This window comes from Argopecten irradians, unplaced genomic scaffold (assembly GCF_041381155.1).
Source record: "Argopecten irradians isolate NY unplaced genomic scaffold, Ai_NY scaffold_0706, whole genome shotgun sequence".
In the NCBI taxonomy this organism is placed as follows: Eukaryota; Metazoa; Mollusca; class Bivalvia; order Pectinida; family Pectinidae; genus Argopecten; species Argopecten irradians.
The window spans coordinates 19,411-38,397 of NW_027188173.1; the positions used below are offsets into that span (position 1 = coordinate 19,411).

The 18,987-nt window shown below is 35.0% G+C and overlaps 1 protein-coding gene across 1 annotated transcript; it reads right to left on the bottom strand.

The window, feature by feature from the left end:
- Nucleotides 1-4,015: 4,015 nt before the first annotated feature.
- On the bottom strand, nt 4,016-18,454 carry LOC138313484 (eukaryotic translation initiation factor 6-like). The gene is made up of 7 exons (XM_069253907.1): nt 18,223-18,454; nt 10,099-10,184; nt 9,416-9,591; nt 9,012-9,122; nt 8,633-8,698; nt 5,395-5,576; nt 4,016-4,508 (listed from the first exon to the last, which is right to left on the bottom strand). The coding sequence occupies exons 1-7, from the start codon at nt 18,327-18,329 to the stop codon at nt 4,499-4,501; spliced, it is 738 nt and encodes a 245-aa protein (XP_069110008.1). The 5' UTR covers nt 18,330-18,454; the 3' UTR covers nt 4,016-4,498.
- Nucleotides 18,455-18,987: the final 533 nt, after the last annotated feature.

The window sequence follows — 18,987 nt, forward strand, 5'->3', positions numbered from 1 at the left end:
TACTCTCTGATTAATGTTAGTCTGAAAGAAAAGTATTTCATTCGTTGATGTTGGTTATTGACTTATCACTTATTTCTGGTATATATATAATTTTTATCGATTTTTTAAAAAGTAAATGGGCCAAGTGTTATTAAAATGTCTTTATCTTGTTTTTAAAGATGCTCCATCGCCGACAAAGCATAAATGATATTCATCACCTGAACAATAATTGGTGTTTAATCGTGTATAGATATGTTTAATTAACACAAAAGGTAATATAAAACAATTTATTTTGCCTTTCCATATAGGATATAGTGCCACTGAAGTTTTTTGGGATGCAACTTATTATTTTTTGTAATTTTAACTTGAAGTAAAATTAGAAGCTCAAACTTTTCTATGGTGGTAATGGTGTAAAGTAAGTAACTTTTGTAACTGAAGAAAAATACGAAATCACCTGCTCCTGTTTTTGATAGTGAAAAAATACCATTTGTCAGCGGTGGAGCATCTTTAATAGTACGCATATTGTTTTAATGGTTTTTTTTCTTCCTCTAAATAAGGAACATGTGTTTATGTTTGTAACATTTCAAATTCAATGAAGTAACTATGTTTATTAGCTAACTTATAAATCACTCATCTAGCACAGTTAATAGGTGTAACTAGTAAGTATTTATTAATTTATTTTGGCTGTGTGTGCACCACGTAAATGTTTGTTGAACATGCAAAAAATCTTGTTCCGGGATAAAATATGCAGCTCCGGTGAATCACATATATTCCATCAAACAAACAATAATGCCATTTTTAGAATTCTACTTCGGGTAATCTTAATATCTATTTGACGGATTTGGCTTTATAGAACATGTTTAATAATCCAAATGGTGGCAACTAATAATATACAATTATGGCTTATGTATATATTTTCTTGATAACATTATTTTAACTACGACAACGTTTAGGTACAATAGTATTATTTGAAATGCCTCCAAAATGTAATACATGTACTTAATGTGTGTGGTGCTATTATCACCAAAATGTCTAAATGTATTCTTAATCTAATTTTGAAGTATTTTAATACTTAAAGTAGCTAAAATATTAGAAAATATATAATAAATGCGAAGACCTACGCTTCATATGTTTTTATCATCAATGTACATGTACTTGTTTGAAAAGAGTACAATTTAATGCATTGTACTTTTTGTTGTATCTTCAATCCTATATCAAATTATTATCATTTCATAGCATTATAATATAGGTCACCCGAGACTTTACAGCATTGATCTGGGTTGTTTTTTTTGTTTGTTTTTTTTTCATATTGTATATCAAGTTAACTTATTGTCATCATTTTTGCAGCATTGTAGGCTTACATTAGGTCATCTAATATAAATTCTCAATTGATCTTTTCTAATCGCAAATTTTCCAACATGGTAAAACATTCCCTTTTGTGTCCATTTACATTTCCAACTGCTTCTCAAAACCTATTGAGGATTTTAATTTCAAATATATATTTTGGAGGAACGTTTCACGGCCAATGTGTTAAAATTATATGCCTCCCTTCTCAGGGGCCCTGTGGAGTCCAGCACGCCAAGTTAACTAATTTATGATAGTTCTTCTCAACTCCCAATTATCTTTATTGATTGAAGTCCGATCATTAAAATGTGCATTTCATTATCCTGGAATCTCATGTTTTTTCCTGGGATGGGTTAAAGTTTATTTTAGTAGGGAAAATATAATATGTTTGAGTATTATTTGTTCAATTACAGTAACAAATGGGACAACATTAATCAGAATTATAAGTCACAGGGGGAACCGGATTAGGGTAACTGCAGTTACCCATATCCAACAAGGACAATAAGATTCTCTTGTGTTTTTGTACCGTCGCCATGTTGGACATACATGTATATATGGGTAACTGCAGTTAGCCTAATCCGCCCCCCCCCCCCTGTAATAAGTAAACCTAGCAGTTGAATATGGTAGAGTGTTCAGTCCTAACTGATTAAGGCGCCATGTACCGGTGGTTGAGGTCAAAATGGCAATTTTTTTTCAACTTCCAACAGTTTTATATAGTCGTCAAAATTACTCTGGCTTATCTAGGGAAAGCCATGCTTAAGCATTATTCGTTTAGTTTCTATAGGAAATGGGTTAACGTGTTTTAGAATGATCAAAACATGGTTATTGAACAGTATGGACCAATTGGCACTGTCTTACCTCTAATGGCATGATGAACTGGGCAAAAAGGGGTCATTTTAAAAATATTCCTGGCAACTCATAACTATAATAGATTAAATTTACTCTGTAGATAAAGGTATCTAAAGAGCCTTGTTTACAAACAATTACAAATGTAGAACCAATCTTATCACTCTGGGGTTATCCTTTAGGATGGCAGTTTGATACTATGCACATTGGCTGATATCAAGCGGCTGGTTGATGCACAGAGCCAAAAAGATTTTGTATCGGATCACAGATGAATTTTGTTTATGAAAATATCTCACCAGGTTTGAAATATTGAATATGTCTGAAAAGATATTGGTATCATTTTGAAGCATTTAATTTCTATAATAAAAGTAACTGTACTAATTTGAAATAAGTATTTTTAGACTACCATATCACATGGTGGGCTATTCAAGTTGCCTTTCGTCCGTGGTCTGTCTGTCCGTCCGTTAACAATTCTTGTTATCGCTATTTCTCAGAAAGCACTGAAGGGATCTTTCTCAAATGTGTAGGTTTCCCCAAGGCCCTAGTTGTGCATATTGCATTTTGGGACCAATCAGAGAATTTTTTGATAGTTGATGTTTTTTACCGCTATTTCTCAGAAAGTACTGAAGAGGTCTGTATCAAATTTGATATGTAGGTTCCCCTAGCGGCCCTAACTATATATAGTTAAATTGGGACCAATCAGTTAACAAGATTGCTGATAGGCAGCCATCTTGGATTTTAATAGTTAGAGCAGAGAAAAGATCCTTCTTTCCATTGCCAGACAGATCATTCTAATTGTGGGCGCCAAGATCCCTCTGGAATCTCTTTTCATATTTATAGATACTGAATGCTATTTATAATGTCTGATGTATAGAAGTGTTGTTCTTAAATCGGATAAAATTTTGCCAAATATACCTGCAGTTGAATTAAATGAGATTATTATACCTTTTGTATCATTCATTATCAAACTAACTGAGCATTGTTGTAAAAAGTTTTAAGAATTATATTATTATCATTATCAGAGTAACTGACATGTCTTAAACACATGATTAGTTCTAAATAAATTATCTAACTAGTAAGTATTACGTGATAAGTACCGGGTAGTATACACCGGGTATGTACATTGTATTGTCGTTAATACAGTAGATTTTTATTAGTTTTTATGAAAATAAACATGAGATTGTATACTTTTTGGTTTGTATTATATCTGCTGTAGGTTGAAGCATTAAAGGTGATACTCTCCAGATAAGTGAAGGTCCCTTTCTACTGTGCACCATCATGGCACCAAGCTCACTTCCACTTGATGTTTAATACCATCATGGCACCAAGCTCACTTCCACTTGATGTTTAACAAAGTCATCACATTTCAAGAATCTGGACATTTAGTTCGTAATTAAAAATAGCACACCCAATATAAAATCAATGCATCACATAACAGTGGTTTGTTCAGCCATGTCATAAATATCACAAGACATGTGTGATGTCATAGCTAATAATGATATCATCATCAAATTATGATGTTGCAAATAGTCTTAGTAGGCTTAAACATCAAATCCAAGCTTGATTTTGACACTCTTAAATGGAAACGAAATTAAAATTGGTAGTTTTGTCTATATTTCCATAAATACAAGTTACTGGTATGTGATAAATAGAATCTTGCACTCATGTATATGTAATATGAAATTTATTCAAGTTTTTAGGAAGTAAATAATTTGGTATGTCACTTGCCCAAACCCTTGTGACATATCAAATTATTGAACTTGTTTAATAAATTTCATATTACATAGCCACTCATGTATTAAATTAGATCCCCCTTTTCTTCCAAAAATTGATTATAAAACCATACTATTCTTTCTTCCTGTATTTATTGTTTGTGATCATGATCATTTACAGAATGTTAATAACACACATAGCTGTACAAATATTTTGGGTACTAAACATGAAACATGATATTTATATACTAATATATTGAGATGTTTAACAGAACATGGTAATGCATTCATCAGTTTATGAATCAGATCCACTGTACAGCATACAATCATATAACAACAGCACTAGTAAGTCATCTGTTTCAATATACCGGACTTACCCATATATCTGAAACTGACGTTTGGACACATATAATGCATACCTATTCTTAAAACAAAGAGTTTTCTTAGAAAGACTTTCTTGTGCTTCCTTGCATCACAGTGTCTATATACAAAGCAACAATGCCTGATGTCCTCACTTTGTACAAAGGTAAATGCTTTAAATTGGTAAAGATTGAATGTCAATCTTTTAACAGCTTGCTGTCTGCGTGTTGTGATAACTAATTTGGCGAGATGCTGTCTTACGTCATACTGAAACAGAAAATCACAACATTAAGTAGAAAATCCTATCAATAACATGTGCAGTGTAAAATACATTTTAACACAAGCAAGAAATGAAACTCGTCATTCTATGGTCAAATAAGGACAAGCCAAGGCTAACGATAACGCCAGACATTAACCATTTCATCTAATGGATGGCCTTCCCTGTATAAAATTATTTTAAGGATGACCTTTCCTGTATAGCATCCTATATAGCTATCAATCATCAGCTATAAGGTAGCTGCAATATTGCAGTTCAAAAGACTATATGCAGAAAATGGTGTCATCGTTATAGCTACAATTGACGCCTATTACTGCTAACGGAGCAAATTAATGAATATGCAAACCAGTATTAAAACATTTGTAAGCATTTTATCATATTTGTTTTATATCTCTTACCTACTAGGCAATAAAACTGAACCGTGAAGGGAAATTATACGTTAAGTCTACAAATTGTGATTTTCGCGTCTTGTGATACGGTAGATATTAAGAATGGAAGTTATGTTTGTGTTGGACAAAAATTATATATAAATGCATGTTTATGCATAAAATAATTGGAATCTTACAAAAAGTATCGAAAATTGTGCCCGAGTGATTTTCTGATGCACTGCTCCACTAGGACACATAGGCACCATTTCGTACCCAGCCGAAAGGTATTGTAGGCCGGGTATGTATATTCGTTCTACAGCTAAAGCTGTTCAAGAATAGCACCAATATGTAGGGAGTACAAGTGTAAAATACGGAGAGATTGCCTTCAGAATTATTTTTGTGTCCTTTATAGTGCCACCTCACTGAAACATGAAATTCAGCAGAAAATTATTTCTGAAGGCAATCTCTTGACAAAACGTGTGGAGTGATTAAATAAAAGCATACTGACCTATCAATTAAACTTTCTCTCATATCTGTTGTGATATTGCTAGGCTGTCTCTCTCCAAGTTTGAACACACTTTCTACCACAGATAGTTCTGTACTTGTTGTATCCAGTCCACAGAAAGCTATCCAGTCATTAACTACTAGTCCGGCTCCTATCACATCACTGCCTCTGTTTATCGTGCCAGCCTACAAGTCAAAAGCATACACTGTTAAACACACAAGTCAAATCATAAACTGTTAAACACACAAGTCAAAACCATACACTGTTAAACACACAAGTCAAAATCATACACTGTTAAACACACAACAAGTCAAAATCATACACTGTTAAACACACAAGTCAAAATCATACACTGTTAAACACACAAGTCAAAATCATACACTGTTAAACACACAAGTCAAAATCATACACTGTTAAACACACAACAAGTCAAAATCATACACTGTTAAACACACAACAAGTCAAAATCATACACTGTTAAACACACAAGTCAAAATCATACACTGTTAAACACACAAGTCAAAATCATACACTGTTAAACACACAAGTCAAAATCATACACTGTTAAACACACAAGTCAAAATCATACACTGTTAAACACACAAGTCAAAATCATACACTGTTAAACACACAAGTCAAAATCATACACTGTTAAACACACAAGTCAAAATCATACACTGTTAAACACACAAGTCAAAATCATACACTGTTAAACACACAACAAGTCAAAATCATACACTGTTAAACACACAAGTCAAAATCATACACTGTTAAACACACAAGTCAAAATCATACACTGTTAAACACACAAGTCAAAATCATACACTGTTAAACACACAACAAGTCAAAATCATACACTGTTAAACACACAAGTCAAAATCATACACTGTTAAACACACAAGTCAAAATCATACACTGTTAACACACAACAAGTCAAAATCATACACTGTTAAACACACATGTCACATTATACACAGTTAAACACACAACAAGCCCAAATCATACACTGTTAAACACACAACAAGCCCAAATCATACACTGTTAAACACACACGTCACATTATACACTGTTAAACACACAACAAGCCCAAATCATACACTGTTAAACACACAAGTCACATTATACACTGTTAAACACACAAGTCACATTATACACTGTTAAACACACAAGTCACATTATACACTGTTAAACACACACGTCACATTATACACTGTTAAACACACAAGTCACATTATACACTGTTAAACACACAAGTCACATTATACACTGTTAAACACACAACAAGCCCAAATCATACACTGTTAAACACACAAGTCACATTATACACTGTTAAACACACACATCACATTATACACTGTTAAACACACAACAAGTCACATTATACACAGTTAAACACACAACAAGCCCAAATCATACACTGTTAAACACACACGTCACATTATACACTGTTAAACACACAACAAGCCCAAATCATACACTGTTAAACACACAAGTCACATTATACACTGTTAAACACACACATCACATTATACACTGTTAAACACACAACAAGCCCAAATCATACACTGTTAAACACACAAGTCACATTATACACTGTTAAACACACACGTCACATTATACACTGTTAAACACACAAGTCAAAATCATACTGTTAAACACACAAGTCAAAATCATACACTGTTAAACACACAAGTCAAAATCATACTGTTAAACACACAAGTCAAAATCATACTGTTAAACACACAAGTCAAAATCATACACTGTTAAACACACAAGTCAAAATCATACACTGTTAAACACACAACAAGTCAAAATCATACACTGTTAAACACACAAGTCAAAATCATACACTGTTAAACAAACAACAAGCCCAAATCATACACAGTTAAACAAACAAATCACATTATACATGGTTAACTAGTCAAATCTTACAAAAGCAACTTGTTTCAATTATATCACAGTCTGTCCGCCATTTAGATTTCTTGGTGCAAGCAACCTTATAATGATGTCAAGCAATAGCGACGTCACAATAGATTGAATATATATTGTGACGTGATACCAATGTGTGTTGCCAATTCAGAAGTCAGTATTCTGTCACATCTATTGTATTAATAACAGCTAACTTTAAGGCTGTACAAGGATGGCATCCTCTGTGCAGGGAGTGCGAGAGTATAATCCTGAGAGCTTGGCCTCTATGTGCAGGGAGTGCGATAGTATAATCCTGAGAGCTTGCCCTCGTATGTGCAGGGAGTGCGATAGTATAATCCTGAGAGCTTGCCCTCGTATGTGCAGGGAGTGCGATAGTATAATCCTGAGAGCTTGCCCTCGTATGTGCAGGGAGTGCGATAGTATAATCCTGAGAGCTTGCCCTCGTATGTGCAGGGAGTGCGATAGTATAATCCTGAGAGCTTGCCCTCGTATGTGCAGGGAGTGCGATAGTATAATCCTGAGAGCTTGCCCTCGTATGTGCAGGGAGTGCGATAGTATAATCCTGAGAGCTTGCCCTCGTATGTGCAGGGAGTGCGATAGTATAATCCTGAGAGCTTGCCCTCGTATGTGCAGGGAGTGCGATAGTATAATCCTGAGATCTTGCCCTCGTATGTGCAAGGAGTGCGATAGTATAATCCTGAGAGCTTGCCCTCGTATGTGCAGGGAGTGCGATAGTATAATCCTGAGAGCTTGCCCTCGTATGTGCAGGGAGTGCGATAGTATAATCCTGAGAGCTTGCCCTCGTATGTGCAGGGAGTGCGATAGTATAATCCTGAGAGCTTGCCCTCGTATGTGCAGGGAGTGCGATAGTATAATCCTGAGAGCTTGCCCTCGTATGTGCAGGGAGTGCGATAGTATAATCCTGAGAGCTTGCCCTCGTATGTGCAGGGAGTGCGATAGTATAATCCTGAGAGCTTGCCCTCGTATGTGCAGGGAGTGCGATAGTATAATCCTGAGAGCTTGCCCTCGTATGTGCAGGGAGTGCGATAGTATAATCCTGAGAGCTTGCCCTCGTATGTGCAGGGAGTGTGAGAGTATAATCTTGAGAGCTTGCCCTCGTATGTGCAGGAAGTGTGAATATAACCTTAAGAGATTGTGCTCATATTTGTCAGGACAGAACCAAAACCATGTACCTTCATCCCAGAGAAAGGAAACTCTGCACTTTTCAAGGAGATATTACAGTAAAATAGAATTAGTGTAAAAGAAGCAGCAGGATCACAGTAAGTGTTCTTATACATCACCGGATACTTACCACTAAAGGAACTTGTAAAAGAGATGACAGTTCATCCTGATCTTCTACTTTTGTTTTTGGATGAACCTGAAACACAATAACAAGCAGTTTTAATACAATTTATTTCAAAATGCGTTTTAGAATTTGTAAAGGAATTTCTTTCATTCTGAAACTTTTATCTTGATAAACAGATCTAGATTATGGAAGTCCAATAATATTTATACTTTATATTCAGACCTAACACAAATCTGAAGCTTTACAATTTCTGTCTCTTATAAATGACTTCTGAACACAAAAAATTCCATGAAAATAAAGCTATATTAAAAAAGTTCCTCATCTATTAAAAACCAGTAAACTAATTGTATATATATAATGGTAAGTCCTGAGGGGTACAACTCACCAGACCTCCCTGGTTACTGATGGCACAGTAACTCCCAACCAGGACGTTCTCTGCCACTGTTTGTCGGAATACTTCTGTTTTCAGTGTGTCTGCAATGATTTCTTCTGTTTCCTGAAAAATAAATCACATTCAGAAAATAGGATTTATTTATTTTGTTTTATGTCTATTTAACAGCTAGGGTCATTTAAGCATGTATCAGCTTAAAAAGTTTGAGGAAAACCTTGAGTTCCCAGCGAAAAATCCAGAACCCACCTTTAACTATAAAGATATTTACAAAGATGTAATACATCAATGAATAGTGGTACCATTATTTTAAGAAAACAAACAACCAGAATATTTCTTTCACTTGAATAGTGATAAGCCATTCTGTTTATAGTTATTAGTGAACAGAAAGTACAACTTACTCTGTCCAGATCTGGATGTACAAGTGAAACATAGTCGTTACAGGCTATGACATTGCCAAGGGCAGATAATCTCTCCTCGACACGCTGTACGGTGACACTGTCTGGGAGAGAATTACGTATGTGTTGAAGTTCTTGGTCTGTAGTAGAACTTGGTACCAGCAAACCATGCCTGTTACCTGTAACAACGAGAAACAACTAAATGTTCAATTAACAGATGCTAATCCTTAGGCTTCTGAATAGAAGACTTAAAAACAGACTGAAAACTTTTCAAATCAATAGTAGTGCATAATGATTCATAATAAACAAATGGAAGTTGATTGCCTTACTTGTTTAAGTACCACTTCTAAAGTAATCAAATTACAGTTACTTTACTATTCACGATCAATGTTTTTAAATCTCCATTCACAATCAACGTTTTTAAATGACTTAAATAAAATTCATACAAAATTATTATCCATCATGCTCAATAAATGTCATTCGGTTTTAATTCTATTCTTGTAAAAAAATTGTTACCAATTTATAACTATTCATCAAAAAAAAGGAGTAGATTTGTATAAAGTCTACATAAAATCCAGAAAGAACATAAACGAAAGATGTTTGAGAACAGCAAAGCTCGCATCTGTCAGTTTTTACAAAATATAACATAATGATAACTAAGAGCTAAAAAGTATCATTGAACTTACCAACACACATTCTTCCAATGATTCTACAACCTGATAAAGAGATGTGTACAACTGGGATAGCTTCTGACAACTCGCCTTCAAACACACTGTAATAACAGTTTCAAAAAAGGTAATTCACTTAAATATTTAATGTGTTATCTTGTAGGTAAATTAAAGGATATATATAAAACTGGCCTAATAAAAATGTTTTTAATGCATACAAAGATGTAAATAACCTTAGCAAGATTATTTACTTTGCACTACACGTGCACTAGCAGTGTGTAATGGGCCAGCACCTATACTATGGTAGCTCTATATATAAAGACAACATGTACCATACATGCATATTATCTATCTAACAGTCTGATGAGCTACAAGTTATTGTACTTCTGATGATTGTAAAGTTAATGGGTTTTTTAAACTTATATAGCCATCAACATTACAAAATTGTCTCATCGGGCTAAACCTCTAACATTATTGGAATAAAAATATTGCAATCATATGTAGCATGATTTGACTGGGCCGATCATCGGTGACCAAGTAGCTAAGTAGAGCATTGGGCTTGCTAGTACTCGGGTATTCCTGTGTTCGCATCCAAGGTTGGTCGCTTCATTTTCTTCTCTCCTGTTATTATATATAATTACAAAACTGACGCCAAACTAAAACACCTGTGGTGGTGATATAAGGGTCTTGCATGTCTTCAAGGACTTTGAAAAAGGAGGGAGGGTCATTTGACAAGTATTTGTTGAGAAGTATTTGTTGAGAAGTATTTGTTGAGAAAAATTATTTTCATTCTCGTTTTTTAAGGTGTCTTGCGTGGTGTTTAGTATAGTGTTATTAAGAGACAGTGAGAATCGAATCCTTATCACTTATAAAAAATCTGTGCTGGTCTTATTTCAAGTTTCTTTTCAGTAACGGAACATGGAAAATGGATAAAATTCAAATCAATTGTAATGAGTGTAAGCAAGAGTTAACATATTCTGGAATACAACCAACCTAACAATACATTTACAACACCACAACATTTGAAGTGTCTGTCAAAATATCGCGATATGTATCATATAGTGAACCCTGTATCGTGATACATGTAGCAGCCTAACACGGATTCAAACAAGAGACCTAAAGGGCCTGTATCGCTCACCTGGTTTGTACTGCCAAGTTTTGTTCTGAATACAGGTTTATTGTTTCTTTTCCACATGAATTTAAATATTAACCTCTATTTCCCCTATCAGGACCTGCCCCTTCTACCCCCAGGGGGTCAGAGCCAAAATCAATACAAACTCTATTCCCTTTCCCCTAAGGATGTTTCTAGACAAATTTGGTTACAATCCAAGCAAAATTTCTATGACCAATAACGATTTAAAGGACATACCTCTACTTCCCCTATTGGGCCCTGCCCCTCCTGCCCCCGGGGGGGGGGGGGGGGGGGGGGGCCAGAGCCAAAATTTATACAAACTCTATTCCCCTTCCCCCAAGGATGTTTCTAGACAAATTTGGTTAAAATCCATGCAGAACTCTAGGACTAATAGCAATTTAAAGGATTTACCTCTATTTCCCCTACTGGGCCCTGCCCCTCCTGCCCCCGGGGGGCCAGAGCCAAAATTTATATAAACTCTATTCCCCTTTCTCCAAGGATGTTTCTGACCATATTTGGTTACAATCCATGCAGAACTTTAGGACAAGTAGCGATTTAAAGGATTTACCTCTATTTCCTCTATTGGGCCCCGCCCCTCCTGCCCCCGGGGGGTCAGAGCCAAAATTTATACAAACTTTATTTCCTTCCCCCCCAGGATGTTTTTGGGCAAATTTGGTTACAATCCATGTAAAACTGTATGACTAGTAGCGATTTAAAGATCTATCTCTATTTCCCCTATTGGGCCTCGCCCCTTCTGCCCCAGGGGGGTCAGAGCCAAAATTTATACAAACTCTGTTCCCATTCCCCAAAGGATGTTTCTGGCCATATTTGGTTACTATCCATGCAAACCTCTAGGACCAGTAGCAATTTAAAGGATTTGCCTCTATTTCCCCTATTGGGTCCCGTCCCTCCTGCCCCCAGGGGGTCAGAGCCAAAATTTATACAAACTCTATTCCCTTTCCCCCAAGGATGTTTCTGGCCAAATTTGGTTACAAGCCATGTAGAACTGTAAAACTAATAGCGTTTTAAAGATTTATCTCTATTTCCCCTATTGGGCCTCGCCCCTACTGCCCCCGGGGGGTCAGAGCCAAAATTTAATAGAATAGATCAGAGAAAACACCCTATCTGGGGCCTTCGGCCCTCGATAGGTGTGTTTTCTCTGGCCTATTCTACACCAACGAGTGGTTTATCCTATAAATAAATAAAAAAACTTTATTTCTTTACATAGATTACGAAACAAGTATTAGATCTTTGTGCATGCAATTATGTTTCTGATTCAGTTCAGTTCAGCAAATATGTCGTTTTTCAGCGTTAATAGTTATCCGGGTCAGGTTGACTGCCATTTTGCCACTATCTTGAAAGTTATGTATAGCCTAATCTCATTGGTCGGTTGGTTTTAGCTTAGCCAATGAGATTAGGCTATACATAACTTTCAAGATAGTGGCAAAATGGCAGTCAACCTGACCTGGATAACTATTAACACTGAAAAACGATATAAGGACCACGAGAAGGGGATTTGAACGAACTGTCAAACAAGTACCAAATACATTTGTTTTTACCTGTTGTTTGTTTATGTCAAAGCCTGTTATTGTAGGCTGCCGTGTTTTCAGTGTAGCGAATAGACATTTTCGTTTGGAAAAATGTTCTCGATCGTGTCCGACTAACGGAAATTCGTCAATTTTTCAAGTTTCGAGGCTGTTTGTGAAAAAAGTAGATAAGTTCAGTAGGATTTCTTGTTATCATCGTGAAGTGTAACATCTTAACTTTCAATTAAGACCAAAGCCGTTGAAATATCTGGTCTGAATATTTTTTACAACACTTTGAACTAAATTACCCAATTTTGCGTCACGGAGGAGTTCCTTACCTTTCTCTATATACTAGTCTATAGTGGGTCTTTGACTTATCAGCGTGCTAAATACCTATGCAAGAACACTTGAATCAGATGGATGTTCGGTGTGTTACAAGCACTGCCGTTGAAGTAATATTAAAACGAATTACGGAAACAGACTTTAATCTGTCCGGATTCGGACGCCATCTTCCTGATAAAGAATGGTCACATGTGCGCTTGCATCCGTTAATTAGATTTCGGTGTAGAACAAACATTCGTGGTAAAAGTATTCTGAATAAGGATTTTCTAGAAATTAATCGGGCATTTTAATCAAATCTGGTTCAATTTACAGATGGAACAAATATATCTGTAGTAGTATACCATGTTCGAGACATTACTTTTATATTTCTTACATGTATTTAATTTAGATCACCATCGTGTAACATTAATAATCAGACATATAATTAATGGGACACGGAACATACTAAAATGCGGAATGACAGTACATACTAAAAGCGGAATGAAAACGGACCATAGAAAAACATAGAAACATATAAGATTTAAAGTTCAATATTTTCTTTGCCTTTTCTCTGAGCTTAGCAATCACTGCATAAAACCCTTTTTAATTTGTTGGAAGTAAAAGTATTATTAAAACTGTTCGTCTGTACTAGACCTGGCTACCTTGCACTAACACAAGCTCACAAATTATAAAATGGCTTTCAACAGAACAATTAAAATATCAACATATCATTGTTTAATTTCCATATTCTGTCCAATCAAAGGGTTAAGCTTCCGCGTAGCCCACCTAGCTTTTTGGGAAGCTAATACCAGGTATTTGTTATATTAGTCCGCTAAAACTGAATTGCAGGCTCAAAATTCTGACTGATCGCCTGTTTATGGTCAGCTACCTACTGCTCTTAAAAAGTCAGGGATTGTAGTACGAATCTGGCGACAGCGATTATGAGAATTCTGCATGTTGGTTTGGGGTCAAATATGCCTTTATAGTTAAAGAAAAACGTTTGGCACTCACTTTAATTCATGTCACATCCCAATTCATCACATTAACGATGCTATGTCCCTAGTTATATTCGAGACGTCCAAGAATCTGTGTTTCGGTAGCCATCTTTGAAGACCAAAAGTTAATTTTTAACAGCCAATAGACCATTTGCCGGTTTCCAATAGGTTAGCGATTAAAGTGATCTCCCTTGAAACACAAAAGAGTTCCACCGGACAAAAAGTTGGCCTTAACTATATCACTCAAATAAGAAAATGAGCTCAGTTGAATTGCTGTGTTCGCTAAAATCTACTTTTTTGCTTGTTGAGTGCTTTAAATCAAGCTGAGAGATATGTGCAAAGGCTGTCAACATACTCATTTAGCGATAAATCCGCATTTATCGTGCGCACATGCAGCCTGTGCCGGGCATAGCGAAACGTTTTATTTATCGGATTCAGCTTAATCTTTACAGTGCTTAAAATATATTTTCATCTAAATTTTTATCAGATTTTATGTCACCGTTTATAAGCCTATTGTATGCTAAACATATTGAATGTTATAAGGGGCGCTTAGTCTGCTAAACTTATATTATTAGGCTTTTTAACTTTTTTTGTCTTATAGTCTGTATATAAGGCAAAAAAATAATTTTAAAAAACTTTTGATATCGGCAGGTATAGCGAAATAAGGAGCGCTATGCCCGGCACATGAAAAATCAAATTGACGCAGGCATATTTATATACATGTAAGTTACCTATTAACTTGTTCTTTATATCGACCTGGATTGATAATAAAAGTTCAACTTTAAGTATTTAAGGATGTAGATTCAGAAGCGTATAAAAGAATTTTCATGCTCATTTTAGAATTAATAGAACGTCTATTGATTACATTTATACATGGAATCCATAAGTTCTAATTGTTTTACCTGAATCGTAAATAGTGCCAATGAGAATTAATTGATACATACTCTAAAAGTTGTACATGTACTTCAATCACCAAAATGTCTCTAATCCGGTACAGTGTATAATTTCCCACCGATTCATTTTGATTAAACTTTTAAATTAGTAATCAATCAAGACATGCTTCTAGATACATGTAGTAATAATCTACAGAACAAGTATATGAGCAATTGTTTTTATATAAGGGGCAGCTTGGGTTTGGTTTGGTTTGATTTCAGGGTTTAAAGTCCAGGCATGACGATAACCATGGTACAAGTATCTAGAGTGTCAATTATATTGCCGAGAAATGATGTTTCACCTGTAATTATTAAACTTCATGCAGATTACATTTTCAATACGAAGTAAGTAACTTTGATCTCAAAATAGCAGGAAGTTGCTAGAGAAAGGATTAAATGCGTAACATTCATAATTTGCTGGAGAAATGTAGATGTGTTCGGCAGGTAATAAGATTTGCATCCACATTGTTTTAACCATGTATGTGCCCCTTAGATTGTCACTGTTTGTGTCTGGGCATCAGTATACGTTTTAAGTAAAATCTTAATATGAACTTTGATTGATAAGCTGATGATCTGAAGATAATAAACAAATTCTAAGTTGATTTTAAGTGCTAAGTAAACTAGCAAAATAAATGTACACGAACGTTATGTCAACGTACTAAGCAAAGGGATCCTTGTTTTTATTTAAACATTTTCTTCCTTATTTGTGATTTTTATCATTTTTGCATTCTTCAGTTGTTCCAATAGTAATTACAATATACATTATTGTACATACAGTTGCATTACTTTATACATACATGTACAGTTATCAATCTGCAATAGGATAAATAATGTCAATTTTATTTCATTGAAAAAATATGTTCCACAGTAGAAGTTGATCCTCCAATATGCACTCTATAGGCCTAAATATCGGGAAAATCCTACTAAAATTTGCAAATCGCACGACTATGCAACTTTGCTGTCATGTAATAGATTATTTATTGGATTTTACAAACTGCTTTTTCACAAATACATTGTAGATAATTTATATATTAGATGTAAAGTATATGAACACATGTATTTAGAAACCTCATATTTGACATTTAATTATTTTCAGTCTAACGTTACTTTGAAAATGGTTACCTCTATACTAAGACGAGACGGGCCGACATCGTGAGACGAACAATGCCTCTTTATAATCAACAATCTTGGTTTTCATATTTCCTGTATGCAGTTCATATACACTTTAACTTCCAAATATATATATGCACATAGCCGCCGTGTTTTTGTCTGCTATTCAATAGTTTTTGTTCGTATTGCTCATGTACTGGAGACTAACGTTAGCTGAGTTTTAAATAAATCACCCCATTCCTTTAATTTTCAAATAATTACTGATTTGTGTTGTATTTGTGAGACGTTAATAATTCAAGAAATGAAATGTCATATCTCATTATTAAAGTAAAAAAGAATCGTATTTCATAGAAGTAAGCACTTCTTATAATATAGCCGCTTCGGTAACTTGTCCGGTTGTTCCGGTTGCCGCTTAGGTGTTTGCAAAGAAAATCGCTTACGTTATTGAGAACCGGCAAATCGCCAATTACAATCGTCGAATTTCACCGGAAATCGATCTCAGCTGTCTGATTGGGTGTTAAAATCAGGGCTAGCTCTGGGTCAAAAATTGGATTCGCCAATTGAAATTTGCGGGTCGCATGTCAATCTACCTGGGCATTCTTCACAGGGACAGTTTTTTTATATCTTTTATATTGATTAAAAGAAGGGGAAACAATGCCAATTAAACATGTATTTCAATCCTAATACCTTTATATTTTATATATCTTTCATTGAAATATATATATATATATTCTACATGGACACGTACTTTTTTCTTGGTATATATATATATATATATATATATATAATACTGGGCTTAATTGAATGGAAATATTTACTGAATTTTCATCACAACAGAAGTACTTAATTAAAAAAAAATGTGTCAAACCTGAGTTGAAATAATAAAATATAGATCTTATTTGAGAGAGAGAGAAAAAGTGAAAATTTCTTTGAAATTTAATTGATTAAAATGCAATTATATTTACTATATAAATATTTTTTTCATAATGTATTTTTTTTTTTTCAAAAATGTACACAAAAATTCTGGAGAAAAAAATCCCTTTTCATTTTTTTTAAACATGATTTTTAAAGAAATCCTGAAGTTGTACCGATCCGGACCGACTATTGATTTTATCCAAAATGGCGGCCATTACGATTGCAAACTTTGTGACTTGGGGGACAGTTAGGCCTATTAAACATTAAAAACGTGAGTAAATCATTTTCAGTTGTAAGCTGTGCTTGTTTTTGATGTAATGCTCACTAGCTGTAATCACAAAATGTATTCAAAGGCCAGGTAATTGTTTTTTAATGGTGGCCAATCGGCCGATCAACTTCAGCTGTAATACACACGTGTGACACTACCAAGCCCAGGTGGAAACAGCCCCAGGCAGCTAATTAGGAACTTGGATCTGGGTGGTGGTCAGGAAGTGTCCACACCTCTTTTGTTTACCTAATTATCAAGTCAGTGACCCACTGTGTTGTGTATGGCTAGAATTGGCGAAATTTCACCGTATGGAAACGTCTGTAGAGGGAGGAAAATTTTGGGTTCATGAAAAATTCTTCTTTCGCCAATGCTGTTTTTAAATCGCCAAATGCATTTCAAATTCGCCATTGGCGCCTATGGCGACTGACAGCAGCGCGAGCCCTGAAAATTAACTTTCAGTCTTCAAAGATGGCTACCCAAACATTGATTCTAGGACGTCTCGACCATAACTAGGGACATAGCATCATTTATGTGACGAGTTGGGATGTGACATGTATCGAAGTGAGTGCCAAATGTTTTCTTTTAACTGTCAATACCTTTCTGACCCCAATTAAACCTACAGAAGTCCCATAATCGCTGTCGCCAGATTTGTACTACAATCCCCGGCTTTTCAAGAGCAGTAGGTAGCTGACCATAAACAGGCGATCAGTCAGAATTTTGAGCCTGCGATTATGGTCAGTTTTAGCGGACTATTGTTAAGATTATATATATAATTTGACGTGATCATTAATAAGGATTGAATAACCCAAAAGAAATCGTAAATCCAGTGTGTTTATCAACGTTCTTTTTTTTTGCTTTCACTACTTTCACTTTGATCAGAAACATATATGTTTCTGCTTTGATTCGATTGAAAATGACTGTTGTAAGGGCTATATCGTTTTACCTGTAAAAGTTCTCAGATCCACCAATGGCCACAAGACAGTAGGTGTTTGTGAGTTTTGAGAAGACTCCGACTTCATTATTTCCCTCGAACTGTGCGCGAATAGCCATAATTCTAAAATGAAAGAGACAATTGGAGGTCTTATTCTTCGAGTGATAGTGTAATCGTTGCAAGATTTCACAGACACGATGTCATGCTTTGTACACCGTGTTGTGCAAGAAGTGGACTACGTCATCAATTTATGTGTAGTCATGTTTCGCTGGTATATGCATTTTTCGGAATGAAAAAATATACCGATCCTGATTGGACAGTTATCTCCCCTAGTCCAGAATATCAGCATTTTTTTTTTATAATTTTTTTTTTTCACTCAATTTTATAAAATACATGGACATATATTGACATGTAACTCACTTACTCACTATCATTCGTCATTATTTTTATAGGAAGATATGTATATACCTTATATACATACATACTTAGTACACAACACATACACCTTTTCACAGACCATCACACACTTGCACACCACATACACACATGAACAGAATATCAGCATTAGAAAGTGATCTGATACAGTACAATACGGACAATTTGTTACACAGAAAAAACCCCGTTATAATGAAAATCGATAGATTTTCACTTAGAACCCAGTAATGATAACTGTACAAAATATTTTCACATTGCCTACTGTATGATATTCTATCAGAAACATATATTAATAATATATCAATATATGTTTCTGATTCTATCAAATCAAATTAAACATAA